Raw genomic sequence first — 22,995 nt, 5'->3', positions numbered from 1 at the left:
TTAAAGGGTAAGTGCTATAGACAGTAGAGACAAAGACCAAGTGTTTCATCAGACCACTAGCCCTTGGTCACCTACTGTGTCCGCCACTGAGCTGCTGAGGAGCGTGAGGCTGAAAGGACGGTCTCCTGCACATCGAAAAGCATCAGTCACAAGATAGACCCCCAACCTGGAGCAGATCGATCGAGCTTAAAAACTATAGGGATTTAGCGTGTGTGTCGCCTTAACAGTGGCCCTAAAATTAAAGGAGAGGGGGGAACATGCAACAGGTCACAAAATGTTGCCTCTACATTGTACAAAGGAAACTTGTTTCTGGAAAATGAGTAGGGAAAAATTCAAGAAACGAGCAGAAATGGTAAATGCAAATCTGTGCCAGAGCAGAGGAGTGATGTCGACGACCAGGTTCTAACAACTTTATTATTAGTATTATTAAAGTAATTGCACTGTGGGTGTAGGGCGCTGTAAATGTAGGTCTGTGCTCCTGTGCGGAGGAACATGTAGAGCTAAGAGAGAGGGGAGGACGGAGAGAAGCAGTCGGTGAGGTGGTGTTGGATGAGTGAATCTAGGGGGGGAACGGCAGACCAGCGCTGGAGAGCACGCAGAGTAGAAGCTTTTCCTGACACACCACTGAAGACGCTAATCTGACTTCAGGCGCCGGGAGAACGACAACAGGACGCGAGAGGGTGAGTGCGTTTATCTCTCAACAGATGTCAGAGGAAATCTACTTTTATTTATGATTTTAGTGTCTTTGTTATTTTTCATCCCTTCCGTTATTTTGAGCAAAAGATTAACCTAAGACACTTCAAATCAGCTTTTCTGACATAAATATTGTGCACTTTTTGCCACTGTGAATTCTGATCTCCCTGCATGTACTGAAGTGCCTGTTCATTTGGCGGTTGTCTGTAAACCACAACTCACTTGGGTCATCAGGCACTTGTAACACCTTTGTAATTATGTGCAATGTAAAGACCAACAATAAAACCAACCTCAATTATTGATCTTTTTCTAAACAAAACAAGCAACTTTGAATGCATTTTCCTACATAGTTGGCATAAAAGAACATTTAATGTATATCAGCGAAATGTCCATTTGCATTAGGTACAGTGTTGCAGACACACACTCCGTCCTTCATCTGACAGAGTGGTTTGCGCTGAGCAGAACGTGAGGCCACCTGGATTGTGTGAAAATGGATATTGTATTGAATGGATTAAAACAGCGGTAATCCACTTATTCAAAAAGTAAGTCACGGTTCTTGGAGTGGCAAACCATGAGAAGCATGATATTTTTCGTCGTAGTGAGAGTTTTGTGCTGTTGCATGTCGTGCAGACATGTCATAACGTCATGTTCCAAGTTGTCTATTATTCATGGCCATATTCTCAGAAAAAAATACATGCAGTGATTAGATGTGACGGAACGGTGTACCTGCCTCCAGCTTTCCACATTTCAATCTACAAAAAGAAAGGACTATTATGAATGTGAGAGAAAAATAAAACATATATTTGGATATGATTGTAAATGCCATGTTGCTTATTTGGAAAAAAAGAAGAAAGATTTCCAAATATTTGGAACACACAGAATCGCTGAAGGTCTAACACTTCATTTATTCCTTTAGATTTTGATTTATTTTTCTATCCTGCTGTCATTGTTATTTTAATCATATCTTGAAATAAAATGCACTCATATCTCTGCTTTTGATTGCATGCGCACGTTTCTCTGCACATAATTGTGTTTCAAGAGCTGCCATGAGGTTTTCACGGCTATGAGATCAATACTGTTTCCATTTTAGCCTATATAAGTAAAAGATTCATAGACGGTTAAAACTGAATCGTTTACGATCTCACCGTAGGTTATTTTTCCACCATGAGAATGAAAGGCTGACAGATTACAGTCGATCTCTCTCAAGCGCCGCTCCTTAATATGAGCTAATGTGGCCTTGGAGGAGATGGATTCCTTTTAGTTGCCTAAAAACATTTATACCTCTGCCTATCAACATGAACATGGACTAAATCCCATCATCATCATCATCATCATCTAACCTACACTGTTACTCTACACTCTGAGGCAGACTTCTCCGATGGCAGAAGAATAAGAGACCGTCAACCAATGGAACAAGTTAAACAGAATGTTGGTGGTTCAATCACCCTTGTCCAGTTCAAACAACCCCTGTATCCACTGAGATAAGATAAGGCATCACTTTATTGATCTCACATCTCAATTTCCCCTGTTGCAGCAGCTCGTACAGACACACAGTAAGACGCGTTCACTGAGTGTAATTGCAGTTGCAGAACACAGCAGCACTGCCACCAGACTCGGCGGCTTCATACTGCTTCGTTACCCCAAAGTTGTGGTGTAATATAGTTGTTTGTTTGTACGGGTGAAATCTCTCCCACCAAATTGCACCAATGAAAATTGTGATGCTTTTTGTTGTCAATAAAGTGTAACCAGAATATTTTGCATGTCATCGGCCGACCAACTTTCTGATTTCTTAGAGCTAAGGTTAAAGCAGTACTAAGCAACTTGTTTACCGTAATATATCCTTTCCGTAATCCCTCTGGAGGTAATACAAGTGGTGATGGGATGATTGGGGGGTTCTTTCATCTCCCTCTGGTGTCTCTGGCCAGAAAACCACAATTGCAACTTAATACACACTAATGGAATCAAGACGCTAACAGGCTAACGGGCAAAGCTAACTGTGGGCTAGCGCCACTTAAACAGTATTTACAGCTTTACAGCAAGTTTGAGTGAAAAAAAAATATCTCCATTGTGTAATTGGATGTTCTCTCTCCCTTTGTCTTTTCTGTCAGCGTAGTGTTTACTCTCACGGACAATTAATGAATTAAAAAACCGCAACATGCTACGACACCTGCAGTGGCGCTTATGGCCGCTAGGGGCATGAGCTACTTAGTACTGCTTTAAAACAAATTCAAACTGTGAATGAACATCCCCATAAACGCTAGCCTGCAGTGCATCTCCATCGTCTTCGTATTGGCGAAAACCGCACTTCAATAAAGGTTCCGAAATGCACCGCTTCACCGCAGATATGGAGCTACAGCATCACTACTCTTGGTGGATACATGCCAAGGACTTGTGCTATTTACAGCTAATTACGCCTCCTGCCATTGAAAGACGCAACTGATTTGCAGTGTTGAAGCCAAATTGTATCGGAAACTCATTGTACTAGAAATTTCAAGGTTGATTTATAGCTACAAGTAAGTGCTATATCCTTTCACCGCCATGAAAGGATCCTATGCACAAATGTATGAACTCTTCTATTGCAGCTCCTGTCAGAAAAAACGAGTAGTTAATGACTTAAATGGGTTTCAATCTGACTGACAAGTAAAAATCAACTTTCACCCAGCGCTAGTGGCAGCCTACAGCCATTGGACAGTCATTCTTATGATGTGCTCAATGGTGTATGATGTAAGTGTATTGTCAATGCTGTTATGTATCCAGGCACAAAGTGCACCCTGGTGGAAATGGATACAAACCTTGAATCGAAGCATGCTAATATATGGGAGAATAATTGCTGTAAGCTACACATGGTGCCGCTTTCTCCCTCATTATCCATGACAGAGGCAGGGAGTAAGAATTCACATTGGGATAATTGTCCACACCTGACTAGATGGGTCCAACTCCCACGACTTTGCAGCGACAGACAAGACCTTTATCCCCAAGTGTGATTGCAATCAAATTAGCTTCCTTCAACAGGGCATCAAAAGTCCCCAAAGATTTCACAGAAAATGTGTCACAGTTCACTGATGTGTGTCCCTTTGAACGACAGGGGGAGGGGGCTGGATTTGACTTACCAGGAAATGTGCTGACTTGCCTCTCGCTTTGGCCTTAAGGTCACTCAAAGGTGGGCAGTATGTTCTCGTTTCATGCATGCGAGACTCTTATTCCTAGTCTTCTTATTATGGTGGCCCATGATGGTTGAATCCCTAGAGACGTGGGCCAATCTATTCCAACAAAGTGGGAAGGAAAAATTGATCTTCACTTTCTCTTACACAAGTGAAGAAGTAAAGTCATCCAGATTTAAAATGCGTGACCCATTCTCATACTCACTTGTTCACATACTTTTCTTTTCCAATTATGTTTTTTAGACCTGATATTATCTTGAATAGGCTTTGTCGTACTTGGAAGATCAAATACTTTATGAGGTGTTACTTGGTGTGAAAAGTTTGACAACTTGACTGATCCGCAGCGGCTGATTGACTTTGTCTTGAACGTGGACATTGGAAGAAAAAAAAACATGTTTTCACCCCTGGGTCATCGAGACGCTTTCCTCGGTGACTGCAATTTCCCGTGTAAACAAAAATAACAAAGCGACTATCTCTTCAACAAACACTTTCACCTCTTGTCTCTGTAAGAGGTGAGCTGTATGAGCACTAAGGAGCGATCTCCTTAGTGCTCATATGTGGAGAAAATGTGCCGCCCACATGCTGAGAAATAGGTCAAGGGAATTGGATACCAGTAGTGCCTAAACTCTTTTTCCGATATCATATCGTTTAACGGTGTCCAGCCCTACACTTGAATCTTTACAAGCAGCAGACTTTGTTCAAGAAGTAGCGGCTTATGTCTTTATTAACTTTTTTTTTCTTACGTCAGCTTTGAAAAATGTCTTTATTGCTCCAGACATAGAATCATACGCACTCGATAAAACATATGCATTTACCATTTAATGTATAAGTATGTAGGTCTCTGGAAAGAGACAAACGGGATTAATGTGCACCTTGATCATTGTCCAGGTTTTTTGCACTTTACTTCACAGCACAGTAATAACATAATATAATGGTAATACAATGGAAACAGAATTGTATCTTGGGATAATCACTGAAAAAGCATTTAGCAGCAATGCTTCTGTGTCATTACAAGCCAGATGCTCCTCCTTTCTGTTCAAAAGAAGAACTGTGGGCAGCTGCTCGCAGCCAATCATTTCCCGATTTTACCCACATCGGTCCAATCACGCACCGAGAGGCGAGAGATCATCACAACAAGGGACGGAAGCCGTCACCCCACTCTTCCAAAACATTACAGATGGCGGCGCAGCCACTGATTCGCTGTTTTCTTCTGCTCTTTTGTCTGTTTTAAATCATTTGGAAACTATAAAATCCCTAAAAACAGAGCAAGAAACAACGTTTGAAGCGTTCCTCGTTAAAAAGGATGTTTTTGAAAAGGCTTCCTGCTGCTTGCTCCTGCGACAAATCCAGTGTTTCTCTAATTGGTTGATCCCGTCTGTCAGCCGCACCCACCTCCCAGACTACATATCTTTGAAAAAGCATGTAGTTTGGCAGGCCAGGTAATAAAATACAAGCCATGTCTCCTATTTACAGTTTTTATACACAGTTAGGGAAATGATTATGATTAAACATTCATTTGAATTGAATAATCATAATAATCACATTTATAATACTGAAGGAAAGCCGACCGAGTGACAGTGCAATTATTGTGGAGACTGATTATTATATTTGTGCCAAGGAATAAGCTTTGAATCAAATTGTGAAAGACGCGAAGCAGATGGCAGCTTATTCAATAATAATTTGTTCCTGATTCTGAAGAGAATTAAACAGACTTTGGCAGAAACAGCAGCCAAGGCTTTTGCAACTTATTGTTTTGGGAAATCAAGCAGGAGGAAAGTTGAAAGTTCAGTTTTTCAGTATTATCCGTTCTTAGTCCTCTCAACCCTGCAAAGCGAAAACGAGACAACTGTACTTACATGTCTTGGCCCTGGATGTGGCCTGATGCCAAACTATGTCTCATCTATTGTTATGCCATCAAGCATATTCACATCTACTGCTAACTTGACACTTTTTCTTTGACAGTCTGTTCTTCAGAGACTACAAGGATGTCCATGTACAACTGCAGCTTGCCTTTGATAGCCGACAAAGGTCATTACGACTGTCCTGCGGGAGAACCATGTCACAATTTGACGTTAAATGGCAGCCATATTGATTGGGAGGATGTGTGCCTGCCCGACGACCATTATCTGGAGAAATACCTTGGCCCTCGACGCTCCTCTGTATTCCTGCCGGTCTGCCTCATCTACTTGCTCATCTTCTTAATCGGCGTAGTGGGGAACGTACTCACTTGTACCGTGATTGTCCGAAACAAGGTGATGTGGACGCCGACAAACTACTACCTGTTCAGCTTGGCGGTTTCAGATCTCTTGGTGCTTCTGCTCGGCATGCCACTTGAATTGTACGAACTCTGGCAGAATTACCCTTTTCTCCTGGGGAAAGGCGGTTGCTATTTTAAAACCTTCCTCTTTGAGACAGTTTGCCTGGCGTCCATACTGAACGTCACGGCCCTGAGCGTGGAGCGGTACATCGCGGTCGTCCACCCGTTACGCGCCAAATACGTTGTCACGCGCACCCACGCCAAAAGGGTCATCCTGACAGTCTGGGGTGTGTCCATTCTGTGCGCGATACCCAACACGAGCCTTCACGGAGTTCTTCATCTCCAGAGACCTGTGTTCAGTGCGGAAAGCAGAGGCTTAGTCGATGTCGAGATGCCGGCCTCAGCCATCTGCACGCTGGTGAAACCGCGATGGATCTACAACCTGACCATCCAAATTACCACGCTGCTCTTCTTCTGCGTGCCCATGCTCACCATCAGTGCCCTCTACCTGCTGATTGGGTTACAGCTGAAGAGGGAGAAGCTGCGGCAGACTCTGGAGGCCAAGTCTGGGTTTGGCCCTGACAGCTTCTGCAATGTCCGCTCGCAGCAGCAGAAGGCACGGAGGCAGCAGGTCACCAAAATGTTGTGTAAGTAGTCAATGTCTGTTACAAAAAATTGATTTATTTTGCATATTTGACTTTTCAGTGCAGCAGCTGTGTGAGTGGTTAGCATGTTTTTTTGTTTTTTTGTTTGTTTGTTTTTCAATCACAGTAGCGTCTATGATGCCCCAGGATCAACTGGATCCTGGAGGTTTAAAGAGGGGGTATTATGCTTTTTTCAATCACATAGCACCAGTCTATAGCACACTACAATGATGATGAAACCTTCTGTTGGTCTGCAAATGCAGTAAATTAGAATAACTACCTTGTATAAAATTGCTCTCTCAAAATGGCTGTAGCGAATGTCTTGAAATAGGCCTCTGTCTCTTTAAGAACCTCTGACCCTTTCAGACACGCCCCCTCCACACGCTGTCTGTGGCATCAGTGGGAGGGGGTTCTGCTGAGGAGCAGTGGTTGGTTACTCGGCTGGTGACGAAAGCTCGGAGGCGTCTCCAGGAGGTGGGGGCGTTCCTAGGAGGACTCAGGCACACCTATCCCTAAAATGGCCGCCATCAGAGTTTTTACAGATTACTCAAAAATACGTGAATGTGCCAAGGCAACACTTCAGGCATGTTTTTTAATGAGGAAATGACATAATAACATGATGGAAAGCTTGAAAAAGTCGAGTTTGCATAAAACCCCCCCTTTAAGTGAACAGGTTTAAGTGAACCGGGTGAATGATCAAATATGGTGCCTGCCTTTTTCATGCTGTAATTTCACTTATGTCACTGTGTCCGCCAAAACCAACACATATATCATCACTTTGCACAATTATTCACCAATGAAATGTATGAGCTTCATCAACTTACCATGGTTGGTTTTCAAGTTATGTAAAGAAATGCACCATGAATTTCAGACTTCAGAGAAAACAGGAAGTTGAGAGCGCGACTGGTCTCTGCTGATTGGTCAAATGCCACAGTAGTGAGATCTGTGATGTAGGGTGATCTCTTCTGATTGGCTGCGTGAGGACTACATGCTTCTTTATACTGATGTGCAGCAGGGAGGCCATATGTCACCAGAGCCACCTTATGTAATGGGCTAGCAGGGGCCTATTAGAATAAAAGAGAGAGAGAAAAAAAAAGGTGATTCATTGATTTTCATGTCAATCACTTCACTGTGCAGCATGACTAACCATTAGAGATGACTGCTCTGTGCTCCGATGTGTGTAGCTGGAGTAGGCCCGCCCTACCTGGCCCAGAGGGATACATATAGAAGTAGCAGGGTTAGGCGTTTTGTGGGATTTAGGGGTAGGGTTATAGGTTAGAGTTAGGGCTAGGTTTTGCGCTGAGGGGGGTTGGGGGCCTAAAACTCTGTTTAAGCCCCGGGGCCTTTGGTTACATTAAGGTGGACCTGTATGTAACATGTGCAGAAATGACAAAAAGTAGTTACTTGTAGTTACTAAAGGGTTAAAGTGAACAATACTGCTTATACAACTAACAAAACGTAGTCAAAATTTTTGCTTGGAAGAAAAGTATACTATTTAATATGTATGAATTTAATATTTATGAGTACAGCTGGCCAGCACATAACATTAGGAAAGAACTCTCTGCAGTTGGGTATTAAATAGACTGCTTGTTCCCTGCGTGTGAGGACATCCACCCTTATCAAATTTGTGATGTTCTCAATCTCATAACTTTGATGAACTCCATCACAGCATTCATTGTTCTCTGCATGATGATTTTGATTCTCGAGGGTCTCGTATCAAATATTCATTACCTGCTTTTGAAAAGAAGCCTCAGCCCCCACTGTGTGTTGTAATCAAGTCCGTGCTTTGGTGAAAAGACAAATCTGTGACAATGACCACAATGTGACGGAGGCAATCTTTAGAGAGAAGGGAAGAATCGGTACAAACATAAATAGTGAAAGGGTTCATGTACTATTTATGAACTATTTTTATTATTGTGTTCCAACCTCAAAGGGATGACTCATGTACTCCTTGATGCAGTGCTTTTGTGCTTTTGTGTCTTTTCACCGATTGTTCAGTCATGAAGAAAAAAATATTGAAGAGATCAATTTCTGTTGCCTGAAAGTGGATAAAGTTAGAACATAAACATAGTGCAGTAAATGTAATACTGTACTTAAACTTGAGTTTACTTTTCCTCACTTGTGTACTCGGCCTGTAAACGCACATGAGCACTAAGACATGTACAACATTTTGGAGAACTGCATAATTTTCTAACCATCCACTTGATCACTTGAGCGCTTGATGAATAATTCAGTCATGTATGTTTTTGCATCTCTCGAGTCACTGGAGATATGGATGTCTCAAAGACTTGCTCTGGGTCTCTCCATCATGTTTATCAAGGTTGTGGGCTATATGCTATGTATGCTATGTCAAGGGTGAAGGTGAACTCTCATGTATTTGCAAAAGGTATCTGTGTTTCCATAGAGCGCATATCAATGCAAAACTGACATTGATTTACAGACTTTCAGACACAACCAAAGGACCTCGAGAATGAAGTATGAGTCCCTTGTACAGTATGTTCGTATATAATTTCAGTTAGTTTATTTATTGAGGCATTGATACGTTCGGTGTTCATAATTATTGATGTGCGGCTTGATATCCTTAGTGAGAATCTACAGGGCAAAAATAAATTGTGCTAAATAGAAATCCAAATGAAAGTATACAGTATAACATGCTAAATCAACTTTAGTATGCGTCACGTTTCATTCTTCTCAAAAAATATCTGATTCTGGAAAGAAGATTTGAGTTTATTTTTGCATACATTTCATTAAGTCGGAATGTTTTGTGTGTCTGCCACACCAGAGCTCAAGATGCTTCCCTCCTCCGATATGAGGATCATATTTTCTATCCAAATGTAATAACCTCTAAGTCCTGGAAAATAATGTGATTGCCTGAGCAACATAGGATCTTAAACCTGATACTGTTATAGTCTTCTTTGCTTTTAAGTTAACTACTAAAAAAATTAAAAATTAAACAAAACATCAACAATGTGCAAACGTCACTGCTGATGTCATGGCGATGTCATTAAACTGTCCGTATGTACGTTTTCAAGATGAAATATTCCAAGTCCGTCACTGTAACATGTGCCCTCATGTGTCCGCAGTTGTATTAGTGGTGGTCTTTGGGATATGCTGGGCGCCCTTCCACACCGACCGCCTCATGTGGAGCTTCATCAACAACTGGACTGATAATCACTTGCAGATTTTCCAGTACGTGCATATCATCTCGGGCGTGTTCTTCTACCTGAGCTCTGCCGTCAACCCGATCTTGTACAACCTCATGTCCACTCGCTTCAGAGAGATGTTCAAAGAGGTCATGTGCCATCGGCCGCACCACATGACACCCAGGAAACACTCACTCAGTGTTACCCGGGTAACCCTCCGGAGCACCCTGAGCGACGCCCCGCTCAGCAATGGGGCGGCTGTGGTGGAAGTAGAGGATGGAGAGGTCAGGGGAAAAGGTGACACCACCTTTTCTTTTTAGGATAGAAGGTGAATGTAATGTGTGTTTGGGTTTTTGAGTAGAAACGCCTTTGCTCTGCCCGATCCCGTCTGATCTCGGAAGCGAAGCAGGGAAGGGCCTGGTTGGTACTTGGATGGGAGACCGTTTGAACACCAGGAAGCCTGGGTGAATGTAGTGTGTGAGTGAGTGGTTGGTGGTGCTACTATCTCAGGGCTTTGGTGAGAGGCATGCACAGCACAGGATAACACTAAAAGATAGACAGACATAGATTCACAAGGGGTAAATTCGAGACCACACTGAACTGTCCTATGACGTACCCAGAGAGGAGTTCCAACCATGCCCTCTTTATCTTGGTTTGTAAATAGAACAGTAATCTTACATTGTAATGTTAATAATTGTATTATAGCCTACTCCCAACACTGGTGGTGACCCAAATGCGAGGGCTTCCAGGTATTTCACTTTCTGCATGAACTCAACTGGAAGAACTGCTCACAAAATCAAAAGATCTGCTGAAGTTGTCAAAAGTATTTGTGTAAAAGAAACTTTTGCTGTAAGTCAGCAAAGTCTGTCCTCATCCAGTGAGAGCATTTCATGAGAAAAGGCGCTTTTTCCAGATGATTGGTTAAATAATGTGATGTGACACCTCACTGAGCTAGTTGACTTTAATTATTAAGCAGGAAGATGAAATCAACTCCCTCCGCCAAGTCTCAAAGCTCAAAGTACTGGACAAAAGGACAGTAAAGGCTTAGCTCTAGCTGTCAGTGCACATCTGGACTACTCCCCCACAGCAGCACAAGTGAATGGGACAAGAACACTAAGGGGAGCTGTGCTTAATGCTTGCTAAAACAGAACTCTGAGGAGAATTTTCAATTTAAATAGACTATGTAAAAATGTCAATGAATTAATTATGAAAGCCCCCAAATAAAGAGATTGTGAATGGGCTGAAGAAAATGGTTAGATTTGTACCCAATGTTTTTGTTCCTGGCATCATCTCACTCGGTTAACTGGCAAACCTCTTTGCTTAATTCTCACATTTCCTATAATGTAGAATCAGCTTTTTAAATGGGATGCTGGGAAACATGTTAACTGTACGTAAGATATAAATACATCACAGAGGATAGTTCTGTTCATATATGTAGGTGTTTCAGTGTTGAAGCTAAAGACTAACATTAATCTGACACTAACAAACACTCAACCTCATTGTCTTGAAAAACACTTGGTTTGATGTTTGTATACGTTTTCTAAGTTATTTTAATAATTATCTATGGTAAAAAATGTGGACATGAAAGAGTTGTTCCAATGCTCTGGCCAACAGGGAATTAGCCAAAAACATTCCCGCTCAGAGCTATTGCTTATTTCTGAACTTTTTGTTGTACATGTTGTAAATGCTGTTTGTTGTTGTGCAGTATATGTGACATTGCTGAGATTTTTTTTTTTTCCATCTTTATCGACTTAACAATAGCACTTCAATGTTTTTGTGTACAAGTTTGAAGAATGTCCTCTGCTGAATATTTACTATTGTATTGTGGTCAGACGTACAGTATATTTATCTTGTTCTAAGTTTGCTGAAATCGAATGTCAAATTATATAAATATTGGATTGAAAACCGTCTGGAGTGTTGAGTGCAATTCATCTTTTAGACGCCACTGAGCAGCATCATGTTCGGCTGCAACCACAGCGAGCGCATAGGCTGTTCACTGTTGCCGTAGTATTACTGCACTGACGAGATATCAATGAAATAACAGATTACAAAGAACCCAAGCACTGATATTTCCAGCACGACTGCTAAATGTAAAGTGGACTTGCATCATAATCACACATGCAGCAGCTCGTCTGTCTTTCCTTGACCCTGTGATCCTCTGGACACCTGGGCAGATGCTCCTCCTGTAGTCGCCTGTCAGAGCTGAGTGAAACGCTAATCATTATTAAATGCCACTTCCTTTTAATCCAATCTGAAATGATTAAAGTCAGGTCTATTGTGACTTCCATCCATCCATCCATTTTCTTCCACTTTTCTGTTGCCGGGTCGTGGGGGCTGTTGGAGCTGCCCATATCACATTGCACCAGCCCCATATGGCTCCTGCAGTAGGTGGTGGGTCCATGGGAGGACGGCCTCATGGTTCTAACCGGGCCTGTTGGTCTCTCATAAGGGGCTTCTGAACCGCTCTTTGTCTGACCCGTCACCTATGGACCTGTTTGCCATGGGAGACCCTACCAGGGGCACGAAACCCCCGACAACAGAGCTCCAGGATCATCCGAGCGCTCAAACCCCTCCACCACGTTAAGGTGGCGGTTCCAGGAGGGGGACTTCTACTGCATGTAAAGTATATACAGCGAACTGATATATTTTTTCCTCTAAAATCTTCAAACAAGTCAAAGCCAAGCCGCGTAACACTTTAACCCATTAGGTGAGTGAGTGAGTGTCATATTTCGGTGTCCATCAGAGAGCTGGGAAGGACCAGAGTTTGTCAGTGCAGATAGAAGCAAAGGGAAGGGAGAGAGTTCAGATTCTTAATAGAGTAGCTTCAGTCGGCTAGTCCTGAACCAGACACTCAGCAGACTCTTTCCTGAAAGCAGCAGACACTGTGAGATTGGTGCACGGAATCACCCATAGGGGCTAGCAGGTCACAAGGGAAGAGTAAATTGCTTTTCAGCTGCTCTCACTCTGCCCTAGCGGCTCTAGCAGGATGCAGCTCATCATTATGCTCTCACCTTATGCACAGTATGTATGCTGGGACTATCGTTTTTTTTTTTTTTTTTTTGCAGTTTGCGAATGAATTCTACAATTCCGGATCTGTGATGCTACTTACTCAGTGATAATACTCACATTAGATAACAGCTGCCCTCACGACCCAGAAGCGGACAAGTGGAAGAAAATGAATGGATGGATGGATGTTTTATGGTCCTTGTGAAAGTCTGTCATTTTGAAGCATTGCAATGTTCTTAAATATACAGAGTGCAATTTTCATGAGCGCAGATATATAACATGGGCTGATAATATAACTCAGCTCATTCTAGGGGTGCATTCTTGGAATACAAAGATAAGCCTCCAGCTGTGTAATATTACAAGTTGAGTTGCCTTATGCTCCTCATTATAAAATAGGTTGTGAAAGGGAACACGTGTCTCTCCCTCATATAAGTTCAATTCAATGAGATTTATTTCGAGTGAAACATGTAAGTTCAGCAATCCATCTTGAAGACAGTCTAAATTATCCTCTAGCCCTGGGCCAGATGAACAGTAAAGGCACTTCAACAACATCAGCTCGCAGCTTACTGCCACAGCTGTTGCCGTAAAGTGTTACAACATGGAGCTTAGAAGAAAACTGTATAATTAGAAATCATAAGCCAAAACTAAAAAAGGTGTTATTTAATGAGATGGTGCATCACCCACTGACTGTGCTTTGCCCTTTTCATTTGCTACACTGTTGTGTATTCATGTCAAATCTGGTTAGACTTGTCTCATTGCACACACTGAAAATAGCCAAGAGACACAGGCTGTGTATTGAAACACTATTGACAAAGTCAACTCGGCCATGTACTGTATGTCAAAATGCAAATAAGTCAAATTATTTTAAAACCTGCTAAAGAAAAAAAAGGAAAAAGGAATGAACATGAATCCTATCTGTCCGTTGTAATTGTAATTGGCTCATTGTGTGGACTGATCCACATATTCCTTAGGTTTATCAAAATCAGTTATACCATTTATTCAAGAGGAGATTCATTAGCAAGGACCACACCACAACACGGTGGAGCAGAACAATCAGCACTGAAGTTGAAGAGAGGGACGGTGGGGCCGAGAGTTCAGACAAACAGTGTTCAATGAGCTTGGCTGATATAAATGCACTTGTGGCACTTTACATCAAACTATGACAGTGTTGATGTTCTAAATATAATTCTCTTGTTCTCTGTGACAATGACAATAAATCTTGAATCATGAATCATCAAAAAGGGCATCCGGGTTACTAAAGGCTCGGTTAGGTGAATATGTGATGGCTGGTAAGGAAGGTCCTGCTTCTGAACCCAGTCAATAAAGTATTAACTCAATTTCTTTATAGAGTCTGTCTGGAGACAGAATGGAAATATGTTTTTCTATCTATCATTTATTCATTCGTTCGTTCGTTCGATGGTTCGTCCGTTCGTTCGCTCATTCATTCATTCATTCATTTATTTCATTGGTTTATTTGATAGGGGCAGATCCAAAAATAGAAGTTTACTGTGTGCTGGGACCCATCTCCAGATGTCAAGCCAGGTTAATGGTCAGAATCATCAGGCTGGAGGAAACCCATCCAGATCTGGGGAGAGAAATGTATAAACTTCACACAGAATGGCCAGCATGGACTGGGAATTGAACTTGTTGCTGTGAGGCAACAGCGCTATCCACTCACTGAGGGAGGTGAGAACGTTTACAGATATATACTGTAGCAGTACATAAACAGACAGAAGACAGAGACACAATGCTAAACATGAGTACAGTACTGCTGCTGGCACAGCCATGATTTTGCACGCTTTTGAAGATGACAAATCCTGAGTTTTGTGCTATGTGCACTGGCCCTTCACAATGATAGCACTCTGATAAATTAAATGTCAAAAGGCCAATCACTATTTGAAGGCACAGAGCCTCAAAGAGGCCAGTTATTGTTCATACATGATAATCATCTCTAATTATATTGAACAATCATTACAGGGGCCTGTGGCAATAATCATTTTTCACTAACCATTCACCAGACTAGACTTGTACATTTAATGTCCGTTTATCTGATTTTTGTTACAAACAGTGAAAGAGGAAGCTAAGTTCGGACTAAATTAACATTTTAGTCCGAACTTATTCCAAACTTTCCTAGCATATTTGTAGCATCCCAATTGTTCACAAGAACATTCAGGCACCGTTCAAGACTTGCAGGGCCACTTTTCAGAGTCACTTTCACAGGAATGATGGAAAACTAGCCTGTAAGTTCATGAAATTAACTTTATAATTATAGGCTACACATTGTTTTCCCCACAAAGGTCTGAGTTTACAATATACTAAAGGAGGACAGCAAAACATTCCATCTACTAGAAGAAAGCAATCAGGTATAGCCTTTGAGGGCTTAGTATCTTAATATCCGAGCCCTATGCATCCGTCCCTGTAATTGTTTTTCCACTGCTGTGATTGACTGTGAGCCGACTCGCCTCTCCTCCGCAGGCTCTAGAGGTTTTTAAATATAAGCTTGATACTTTTTTTTTGTTTCTGAAAACATTTTAGTGGTGCTCTGATATTGTGATTGGTTATATCGTTGTGTTTTATTCTTGCTATTTTATCTGTAGCACTTTGAGATCTGTCTTCCAGATGTAAAGTGCATTATGAATACAATTTGCATTAGTTTGCATTAGTTGCATTAACTACACAGGAAAATCTATATACAAAAATAAAAGCTTTTTTCCACATTGATTTTTTTTTAATTAGTATTACTATTATAAAGTCAAGCCATGTTATAATTTCTACTGAGGCCCACCCCTGAGATGAAAGAAAATCAAGATTAATGTAAATAATCAAGAGGATTAATGATCTGTCCTGTCTCGTTCTGTAAAATTGTATTGAAGAAGTTTATAGTCGGAGGTGTTGCATGTATAACCGCTAAACATTTGAGACAAAACTAGACTGTAAACTGTATCTCTATCCAATTGGCAGTAGAAGAAACCTGTAAAATAACAGTCTTTCCCGACAAGTGCAATGCTCCAAAGAGCCTGGCGCTCTGAAGCAGAAAAAAAAAAACACTGTATTGTTCATTTGTCACTTCTTTTCCAGGTTTTGGCTCCTGTTTAATCAGCTGAAGTTAATTTGCAGAATACAGTCTTGCATTTATATGCAAAGCTCTTTTATTGTGCCATTTGTGCCTTTTGCACTTGGTCTGCGTTCTGAGCAAAAACTATTCCCAAGCCACATCAGAAAGTTTTGCTGAATTAGAGAATGGATAATTAAGAAAGTTGACTTAAACTTTTGGGGCTGACAACTCAAAAGGTAAGGACAGAGAAGATCACATGTAATCGATCTTTTTTCATTCATTTAGATCAGGCACACATTTTGTTCAGTTATGGCTAAATACAAGTATCATAAGAGTGCAACATGAATTAACACAATATTTATTTTAATGGTCTCCGAGAAGACCTGCTTTGCACATTCATGGCTTGTGGACAATCTCTAATGTCGAGGAACTGTTGTTGTTTATTTGATGTGTGCTATCTAGGCTTGATCCGTCTGTTGTTGTGTTCCTTCAGCCAGAAGATGATTAGCGCAAATGAAATGTGTCAAAACGGCAGAAGCTTCAATAAGTGAACAGAGTGTAAACATACACTACGCTGAATTCAGATGAGAGCTACGTACATGCAGGGCTATAGAAGCTCAGGACAACCTTACCAAAGGGTGAATGTGTAATGAGCCAAGCGTGAGGGATTTGCTTCATTTACTTAGGCAAGCTTCAACTGCTTTCAATAGGCTCATCATAGGCTTCATATACATGCACACATAGGAGACTATTTTAGGGGCAGGGGTGCCAAAACGAATGGCGGGGGAAACATTCACGGCTTGCTGAGATTAACAATGATGATTTTCACATCATGTGTTCAAATACAATATAAAAATATATTGGATGGATGGATGGATGGATGGATGGATGGATGGATGGATGGATGGATGGATGGATGGATGGATGGATGGATGGATGGATGGATGGATGGATGGATGGATGGATGGATGGATGGATGGATGGATGGATGGATGGATGGATGGATGGATGGATGGATGGATGGATGGATGGATGGATGGATGGATGGATGAAACTTATGTGCTTTAAAATATGAAGCGGCCGATCAATATGCAGCCTTTCTTACAGTAGAGCGATGGAGAGCCTCAGTAGACATGCACTGAATTCAAAGCAATTAGGATTTGAGTGCCTTAGAAAATGATGGCTAACATTGAATACCTTCTTTTTTTTTCTATCCAATCTATCAGAAGAGTAGTCATGACAGTCTACAATGTCATTTCATTTAGAGAGCAGGGGTCTATACAACTCAATGAGGGAGAGACCGTTTGCGAAAGAATCTATAAATGTATGGAAATAATTGGATTCACAAACCTATTTATCTCGTGGCTGAAAGTCCTTTTATGTCACTAATATCAAAGACATAATTTTGATTATTGTCGCCACTTTTGGACTCCTTTGTGAGACGGCAATTTGACATTAGCTCATATGTGCTGAAACATCTATTCCTGATTTGATTTGGTGCATGAACATACAGTAACACAAGAAGATGTCTCAGATCGAAGGGCTATTATGTGGTTTCACTTTGATTTGTTACACTTCCAAAGGATCAAAAAAACATGACGAGAAAGGACACCACTGTTGTCCACACTCCACAGTCTTATATTAATGGAAAGTACAAGCTTCTGTTGTGAGGCTGAGCAACAAGTTCAACAAAACAGTTTACGTTGAACAGCAATCAACTTAACACTGTTACTCTGGGTACAAAAATATGTTTCAGTGTCCTCATTTGCTCCACAGAACTCAAGCTGAAATGAAAGAAGTCCCACTTGTGTAGATGCTTCTTTCAATCTGCAGCAGTCAGTAATAGTAGCTCCCAAACACCACCACCACACAGAACAGGTTGTCCTGAAAAACAGAATCCATTATAATCTGACTCAAAAATGGGCTTAACCTTTATGGAACTGCAACTCACGGTGATAAAAACATCCTCTGCATAACTGTCTGTGTCAGCGTCCCAAAAGCACCTGGTGGACATCCTATGAAAGATAATATATTTATGATTTATAGCACACAAAAATGCTGAGATTACCAGTCTTTCCATTCAAACACCAGCCACTCCATATTTTAATGAGCAGTGACTATCCATCGGAATCCATTTCCCAATGTTTTTAGAAGCAGGTGCCAATTCAGGATGAATAAGTAGTATTTCTAAAGGTGCATTGTACAACTTTTCATGCAGGGAAAAAAAAGTTGGGCGCTCCAGGATCAATTGTTTGGAGGTTTTTCACTGCTGACGGACACTCTCACCAGAAAACCTACAAAAAACACTCACACAGCCGCTGGGTCAATACGGTCAAATACACACAAAAAACAACTTTTTTCACATAAAAAGTTGTATAATGCTCAATATTTTATTTACTTACTTGACTCCCTGTCCTCTTTGTTCACCAAGGACGACTTGCACTGCAAGTTTGTATCTGTCAAATCCAGCCTCTGTAACAAGGATAATGGGAAGTAAGCCATTATTCAAGATCAAAAATTTTAGATAAAAACAAATCTGTGTGTGACACCAAAGGCAAGTTGAAATCTGAACATCTAGGCCTATTATACAGTTGAGTTTATTTGCAGGTTTATGACTGCATATATATTTTGGCTATAAATCTGTACTGTTTGATGATGTAGCGCTGATGTGGCGTTGACAGGCCGGTTTTACAGTAATTAGGCACCTATTTACTTATTTGCTAGGAAATACAGTGTTAAGCAGCAAAAAAAAAAAAAAAACACTCAGACATTGTCATTTAAAAACATTTATAGCAAAATAAAAGGTTACTATTCTAGCGTAGCTTGATTGTTACTTACGCTTGACTCTGTCTTTAATGCTCTCTGCCAGCGTGTGGGACAGCTGTTGAACCTCTTCGGCGTCATATCGCACTCCCGTGAGCTGCTCTTTCACAATTTCACGTATGCACTCTTTTACCAATGCTGGCTTAAACCTAAAATAGAATATACACTGAGACACACTTTCTAAGATGCACTGACTACAGTACATTTGCCTGTTATCTACGAACATTAACGTAGCGCAAACAGATGGATTATGATGGTTATCATCATTTATCATCATTTATCATCATTATCATTATCATCAAACTCACTTGTCCTGATGATTCGGTCGGATAAGATACGTATCAGAAGTCCCCATGACTTGTCAAAGGGAGTTTTTTTTAAACGGGGAGGCAGTGTGGCTGGTGTTGCTAAAGCTAGCCCCGGCTAAAAACACGTAAAGGTTGTTTGTTACCATAGCAACGGACCAATTTCCGCTCTCCATCAAAATAAAAGTATGAGTTTTTACGTCATTACATTTTAAAGTAACTTATTAATAATTACACATATATTTATCAGACAGTGGCGCAGAGGGTGCAGGTGCACACTGTCGTTATGCCCGTGGGCAAGACACTTCACCCCATCTGCCTGAACCACTGACCCATCATACAGATACATCCGTGCCTGTTGTAGGTGGAAATACGAGGCTTTTATTGATTGACTGCTTACTATATGTATAATAATTTGCATTATTTCACATACTACTTCCACATCACATCCACATAAGTCGTATGAATAAAGTCTTAATTCGGCTACAGACCACGTTTAGAAAAGTTTCACATCACGAAACCAAACTGAATGAGATCATCACCCCAGCAGGGGTCAGTGTTTGGTAGTTCACGTTACAGCGCTGGTTTCGTTTCTCCTCTAGTTTCGTTCAACAAGCTGTTGCATGATCCTTGCTGAGGCTGAATTTGTTTATCAGATGTAGCCCATCCATTGCCTACAAGAAGATACTGTCCCCAACTAACAGGAAAATGCATTACATTTGCCTGTTGTAAATGGTTAAGATAAGATAAGCCTTTACACCATATAAAGACAACAAACGAAACCTAAGCAGTCCATTTTCTGCCTTTCGTTTTCCTCCAAAACAAAACTTCACATGATGATGAGTCACTGTGGGGATAAATAGCAGTTGAGTTGAGATCAGCTGTCAGCCTACTTCTTTCTCTGGTCAAGAGAAGTCGATCTAAACTTGATGCCATGGAGTGGACACCGGTTTTTCAGGACAAGGCAGCAGAATATGCACAAGGAGACAACTGGACACTGCAGTTTAACAAAAAAATTGTTCCTAACCGACCCAACACAGGCTGGAGGCAGTATATCCGGAACATTGTTGGAAGGTCAGTTTGCAGGAGATTTGACAAGGCATGAGCTAACCTGTTACAGAGCCTACACAAACTATCACCAGCTATCACTTATTGTCCAGTTGCTATTCTTAATTATTGCTGAAATCTGTCCTATAATGAACTTTGCTGTGATTTTGTGACTGTGATGGTAAACTGAAGGTAACTTGTCACAATGTGGATCTGAATCAGTAACTTGGACATTGCCGTTTTAAAAAAAAGTGTATGTTTTGTTTTTTTATTTTAGCTATCTTCTTTTCCCACTGAAGTTTTATACAGTGTTTTTAAGCTTTAATTAAACTTTCTAATTAAAAAAAAAACAGTCATTATAAATGTCATGAATTAGTTAAGATTAATTATTTTAATTATCCTTTCTCCTTCAAAGGTTTAGATGCAGCAGATGCAAGCGCACCTGGCCTTCCAACCTTACGAAGGTGGTCTTCCACATGCAGCTCAACAATACAACCCATAAAGGCATTATAAAGGTTCGTCGTATGCGGCAAAACTGCAAGATATGCAACAATGCTCCAATGGAGACCCCTGTCATCGATCCAGTGAACTTAGAAATCCTGATGGACAGTCTGTTAAAATACATCAGGAAGAACTTCTACCATGAGGACTTCGGAGAAATGTCCAGGCAACACGCTGGTGTGGAAGTGAAAAGCCCACATGAGCCCACACACTGTGAGGCCTGCATGGCTGGAGTTTGTACTGAGGATGTGGATGGCTTGACTAATGCACTTCGTGGATTTAGATTATAAATAGAACAAATAGAGCTATTGTACTTCATGTGTGGTGTTATTTCAGCTGAAAAGCTGTGATTTAATAGTTTTTGCTTTAAAATGTAAGAAGTTTCTCAGTCCTCATTTGAAAAGTGGTACTGTTCACTATTGTGAAGTAGTTGGGACACGGGGTGAGTAAGCACTCCTGTTACTAATAATAATGCCTTACTATTATAATGCGCTTTACAAGCCTGTATTACCAAGTTTCTCAAAGCGCTACATTGTCGTCATTATTCATTCATTCACTACATACTCGTGGTGGTAAGCGACTTTCTGTAGCCACAGCTGCCCTAGGGCAGACTGACGGAAGTGAGGCAACCAGCCTGCGCCATTGGCCCCTCCGTCCACCACCAACCACTCACACATACACTACATTCACCCAGGATGGTCTCCCATCCAAGCACCGACCAGGCCCTTCCTGCTTAGCTTCCAAGATCTGACGGGATTGGGCAGAGCAAAGGCAATATGGCCTATTTTAGGGCCTGTTCTATGTTCATTCATTTGTTCATTATGTTTCTGTATCTGTAATGTCTATGAAGACACCTGCTGTCTTCATATACATCAAACTTTACATTACAAATAAAGTTGGCAAAATCATCATCCTGCTCCATGTTTTCTGTTGAATAACCTTGATTCTATGACAATATAACACACTACATAGACCAGTGGTTCTCAACCTGGGGGTCGGGACCCCCAAGAGTGTCACGAGACAAATTTGGGGGGTCGCCAGATCATGTAGATAAAATATACATACTTTTTTTTAGCATATATTATATTTTATTGTCGCTTGTGTGTGCTATTTTACCAGAGTGCCATTACCATTATATGTTCGTTATTTGATTTATTTTATTTTAGCCATTTGTTTTTTTCTTTGTTTTTTAAGAATTATATAGGCTAATGATCCAATTCCTCACGGTGTGACCTGAGCGGGGGGTCACGAACCCCTTTAACTGTTATAATGGGGGTCGCGGCTCCAAAAGGTTGAGAACCACTGACATAGACCAATCGGTGTATTGTGTAATGTCCACCACACCTGTTCAGTTCAGTTGTGGTGTTTCTTTTCTTTGCAGAAAGTCACACACTGACAGACTGTGGCTGATCTTTGTTTACTGTCAAACCACCAACATGCAACAACGTGCTGTTTCGTGTTTTTCTAATTCCCATATGATTTGCTTGGGATTTGCTCAGATAAAGGCTCAGATTACGCTAGTACTATGAATACAGCAATCGCCGACTGAATTTAGTTGCACGTTTGGGAAGCAAGTCGGAAGAACAAATCGGAGATTAGAGTGTTTGTATTGACGCCAAGTGACTGCCCAAAGTAACATTTAAAGATGGCATCTAAAGATATTGAACAAAAGGTGAGAGGTATTGAATTATGTACAATGTCATTATTTTTACTTATGTTTTTTTTTCTTCACAGGGACTGATTTTAGTCAAGGCGACAGTGGTTGCTTTTACCATGCTTCTGTATCTTGGTATGTTTTCATTATTGATCAGAAATTACACATTACATCACACACTGTGGCCGATTCACTATAAAACCTTACACTACACCACACTTAACACTTAATTTTCTAACCAAATGATTTAAAAACAACTCTCTATAATTTTACACATCTGGTACCAGCATGAACCACGGGCCACGAAAGCACTTATCAGGAAATACTCAGAATCATTTCAGAAAAAAACAAGTTTTAATTGTCCAGGCTATTTAGATGATGTACAGTATGTGTTTTAATCAGAATCATTTTATTTATCTCTCCTGTGTCAGTCACATACATACAGATAAATGCAACATTACAAACAGCACATACTGTATAGGTACAGTCATAGACATGTGTTTAGTGACTAATGGCAGTAGGGGAAACACTGTTCTTAAATGTGACTGAGTTGGCTTTCAAAGACCTGTAGTGCCTCCCAGAGGGCATGAGTGTGAACAGGTGGTGAGCAGGGTGTGTTTGGTCGGAGGTGGTTTTCAGCGCTCACTGTGTGACGCGTCTTTGGTACAGAGTCTTTATGGATGGGAATGTGTGGCCAGTGATTTTG

The 22,995-nt window shown here is 41.0% G+C and overlaps 2 protein-coding genes across 2 annotated transcripts; one reads left to right on the top strand and one right to left on the bottom strand.

Annotated features, from left to right (window-relative positions):
- The first annotated feature begins 544 nt into the window (after window positions 1-544).
- nmur1a (neuromedin U receptor 1a) lies at window positions 545-10,577 on the top strand. The gene is made up of 3 exons (XM_079575265.1): window positions 545-680; window positions 5,817-6,758; window positions 9,839-10,577. The coding sequence occupies exons 2-3, from the start codon at window positions 5,840-5,842 to the stop codon at window positions 10,216-10,218; spliced, it is 1,299 nt and encodes a 432-aa protein (XP_079431391.1). The 5' UTR covers window positions 545-680; window positions 5,817-5,839; the 3' UTR covers window positions 10,219-10,577.
- Window positions 10,578-17,658: 7,081 nt separating this feature from the next.
- On the bottom strand, window positions 17,659-19,234 carry dynlt2b (dynein light chain Tctex-type 2B). The gene is made up of 5 exons (XM_079575287.1): window positions 19,091-19,234; window positions 18,798-18,931; window positions 18,362-18,431; window positions 17,911-17,974; window positions 17,659-17,843 (listed from the first exon to the last, which is right to left on the bottom strand). The coding sequence occupies exons 1-5, from the start codon at window positions 19,135-19,137 to the stop codon at window positions 17,796-17,798; spliced, it is 363 nt and encodes a 120-aa protein (XP_079431413.1). The 5' UTR covers window positions 19,138-19,234; the 3' UTR covers window positions 17,659-17,795.
- Between the last annotated feature and the right edge of the window lie 3,761 nt (window positions 19,235-22,995).

Source organism: Gobius niger (assembly GCF_951799975.1).
Source record: "Gobius niger genome assembly, chromosome: 17".
Classification (NCBI taxonomy): domain Eukaryota; kingdom Metazoa; phylum Chordata; class Actinopteri; order Gobiiformes; family Gobiidae; genus Gobius; species Gobius niger.
The sequence above is the reverse complement of the archived record's forward strand: the minus strand, read 5'-3'. Positions and strand labels throughout refer to the sequence as shown.

Bases quoted from the DNA above. Each gene is read 5' to 3' on its own strand.
- dynlt2b (XM_079575287.1), bottom strand. From the start codon at position 19,137: ATGGGGACTTCTGATACGTATCTTATCCGACCGAATCATCAGGACAA. The intron at 18,432-18,797 runs GTAAGTAACAAT...TCCTTGTTACAG, and splicing joins CATTAAAGACAGAGTCAAGC to AGGCTGGATTTGACAGATAC. The intron at 17,844-17,910 runs GTGAGTTGCAGT...TCTGTTTTTCAG, and splicing joins CAGAGGATGTTTTTATCACC to GACAACCTGTTCTGTGTGGT.
- nmur1a (XM_079575265.1), top strand. From the start codon at position 5,840: ATGTCCATGTACAACTGCAGCTTGCCTTTGATAGCCGACAAAGGTCAT. The intron at 6,759-9,838 runs GTAAGTAGTCAA...ATGTGTCCGCAG, and splicing joins GCAGGTCACCAAAATGTTGT to TTGTATTAGTGGTGGTCTTT.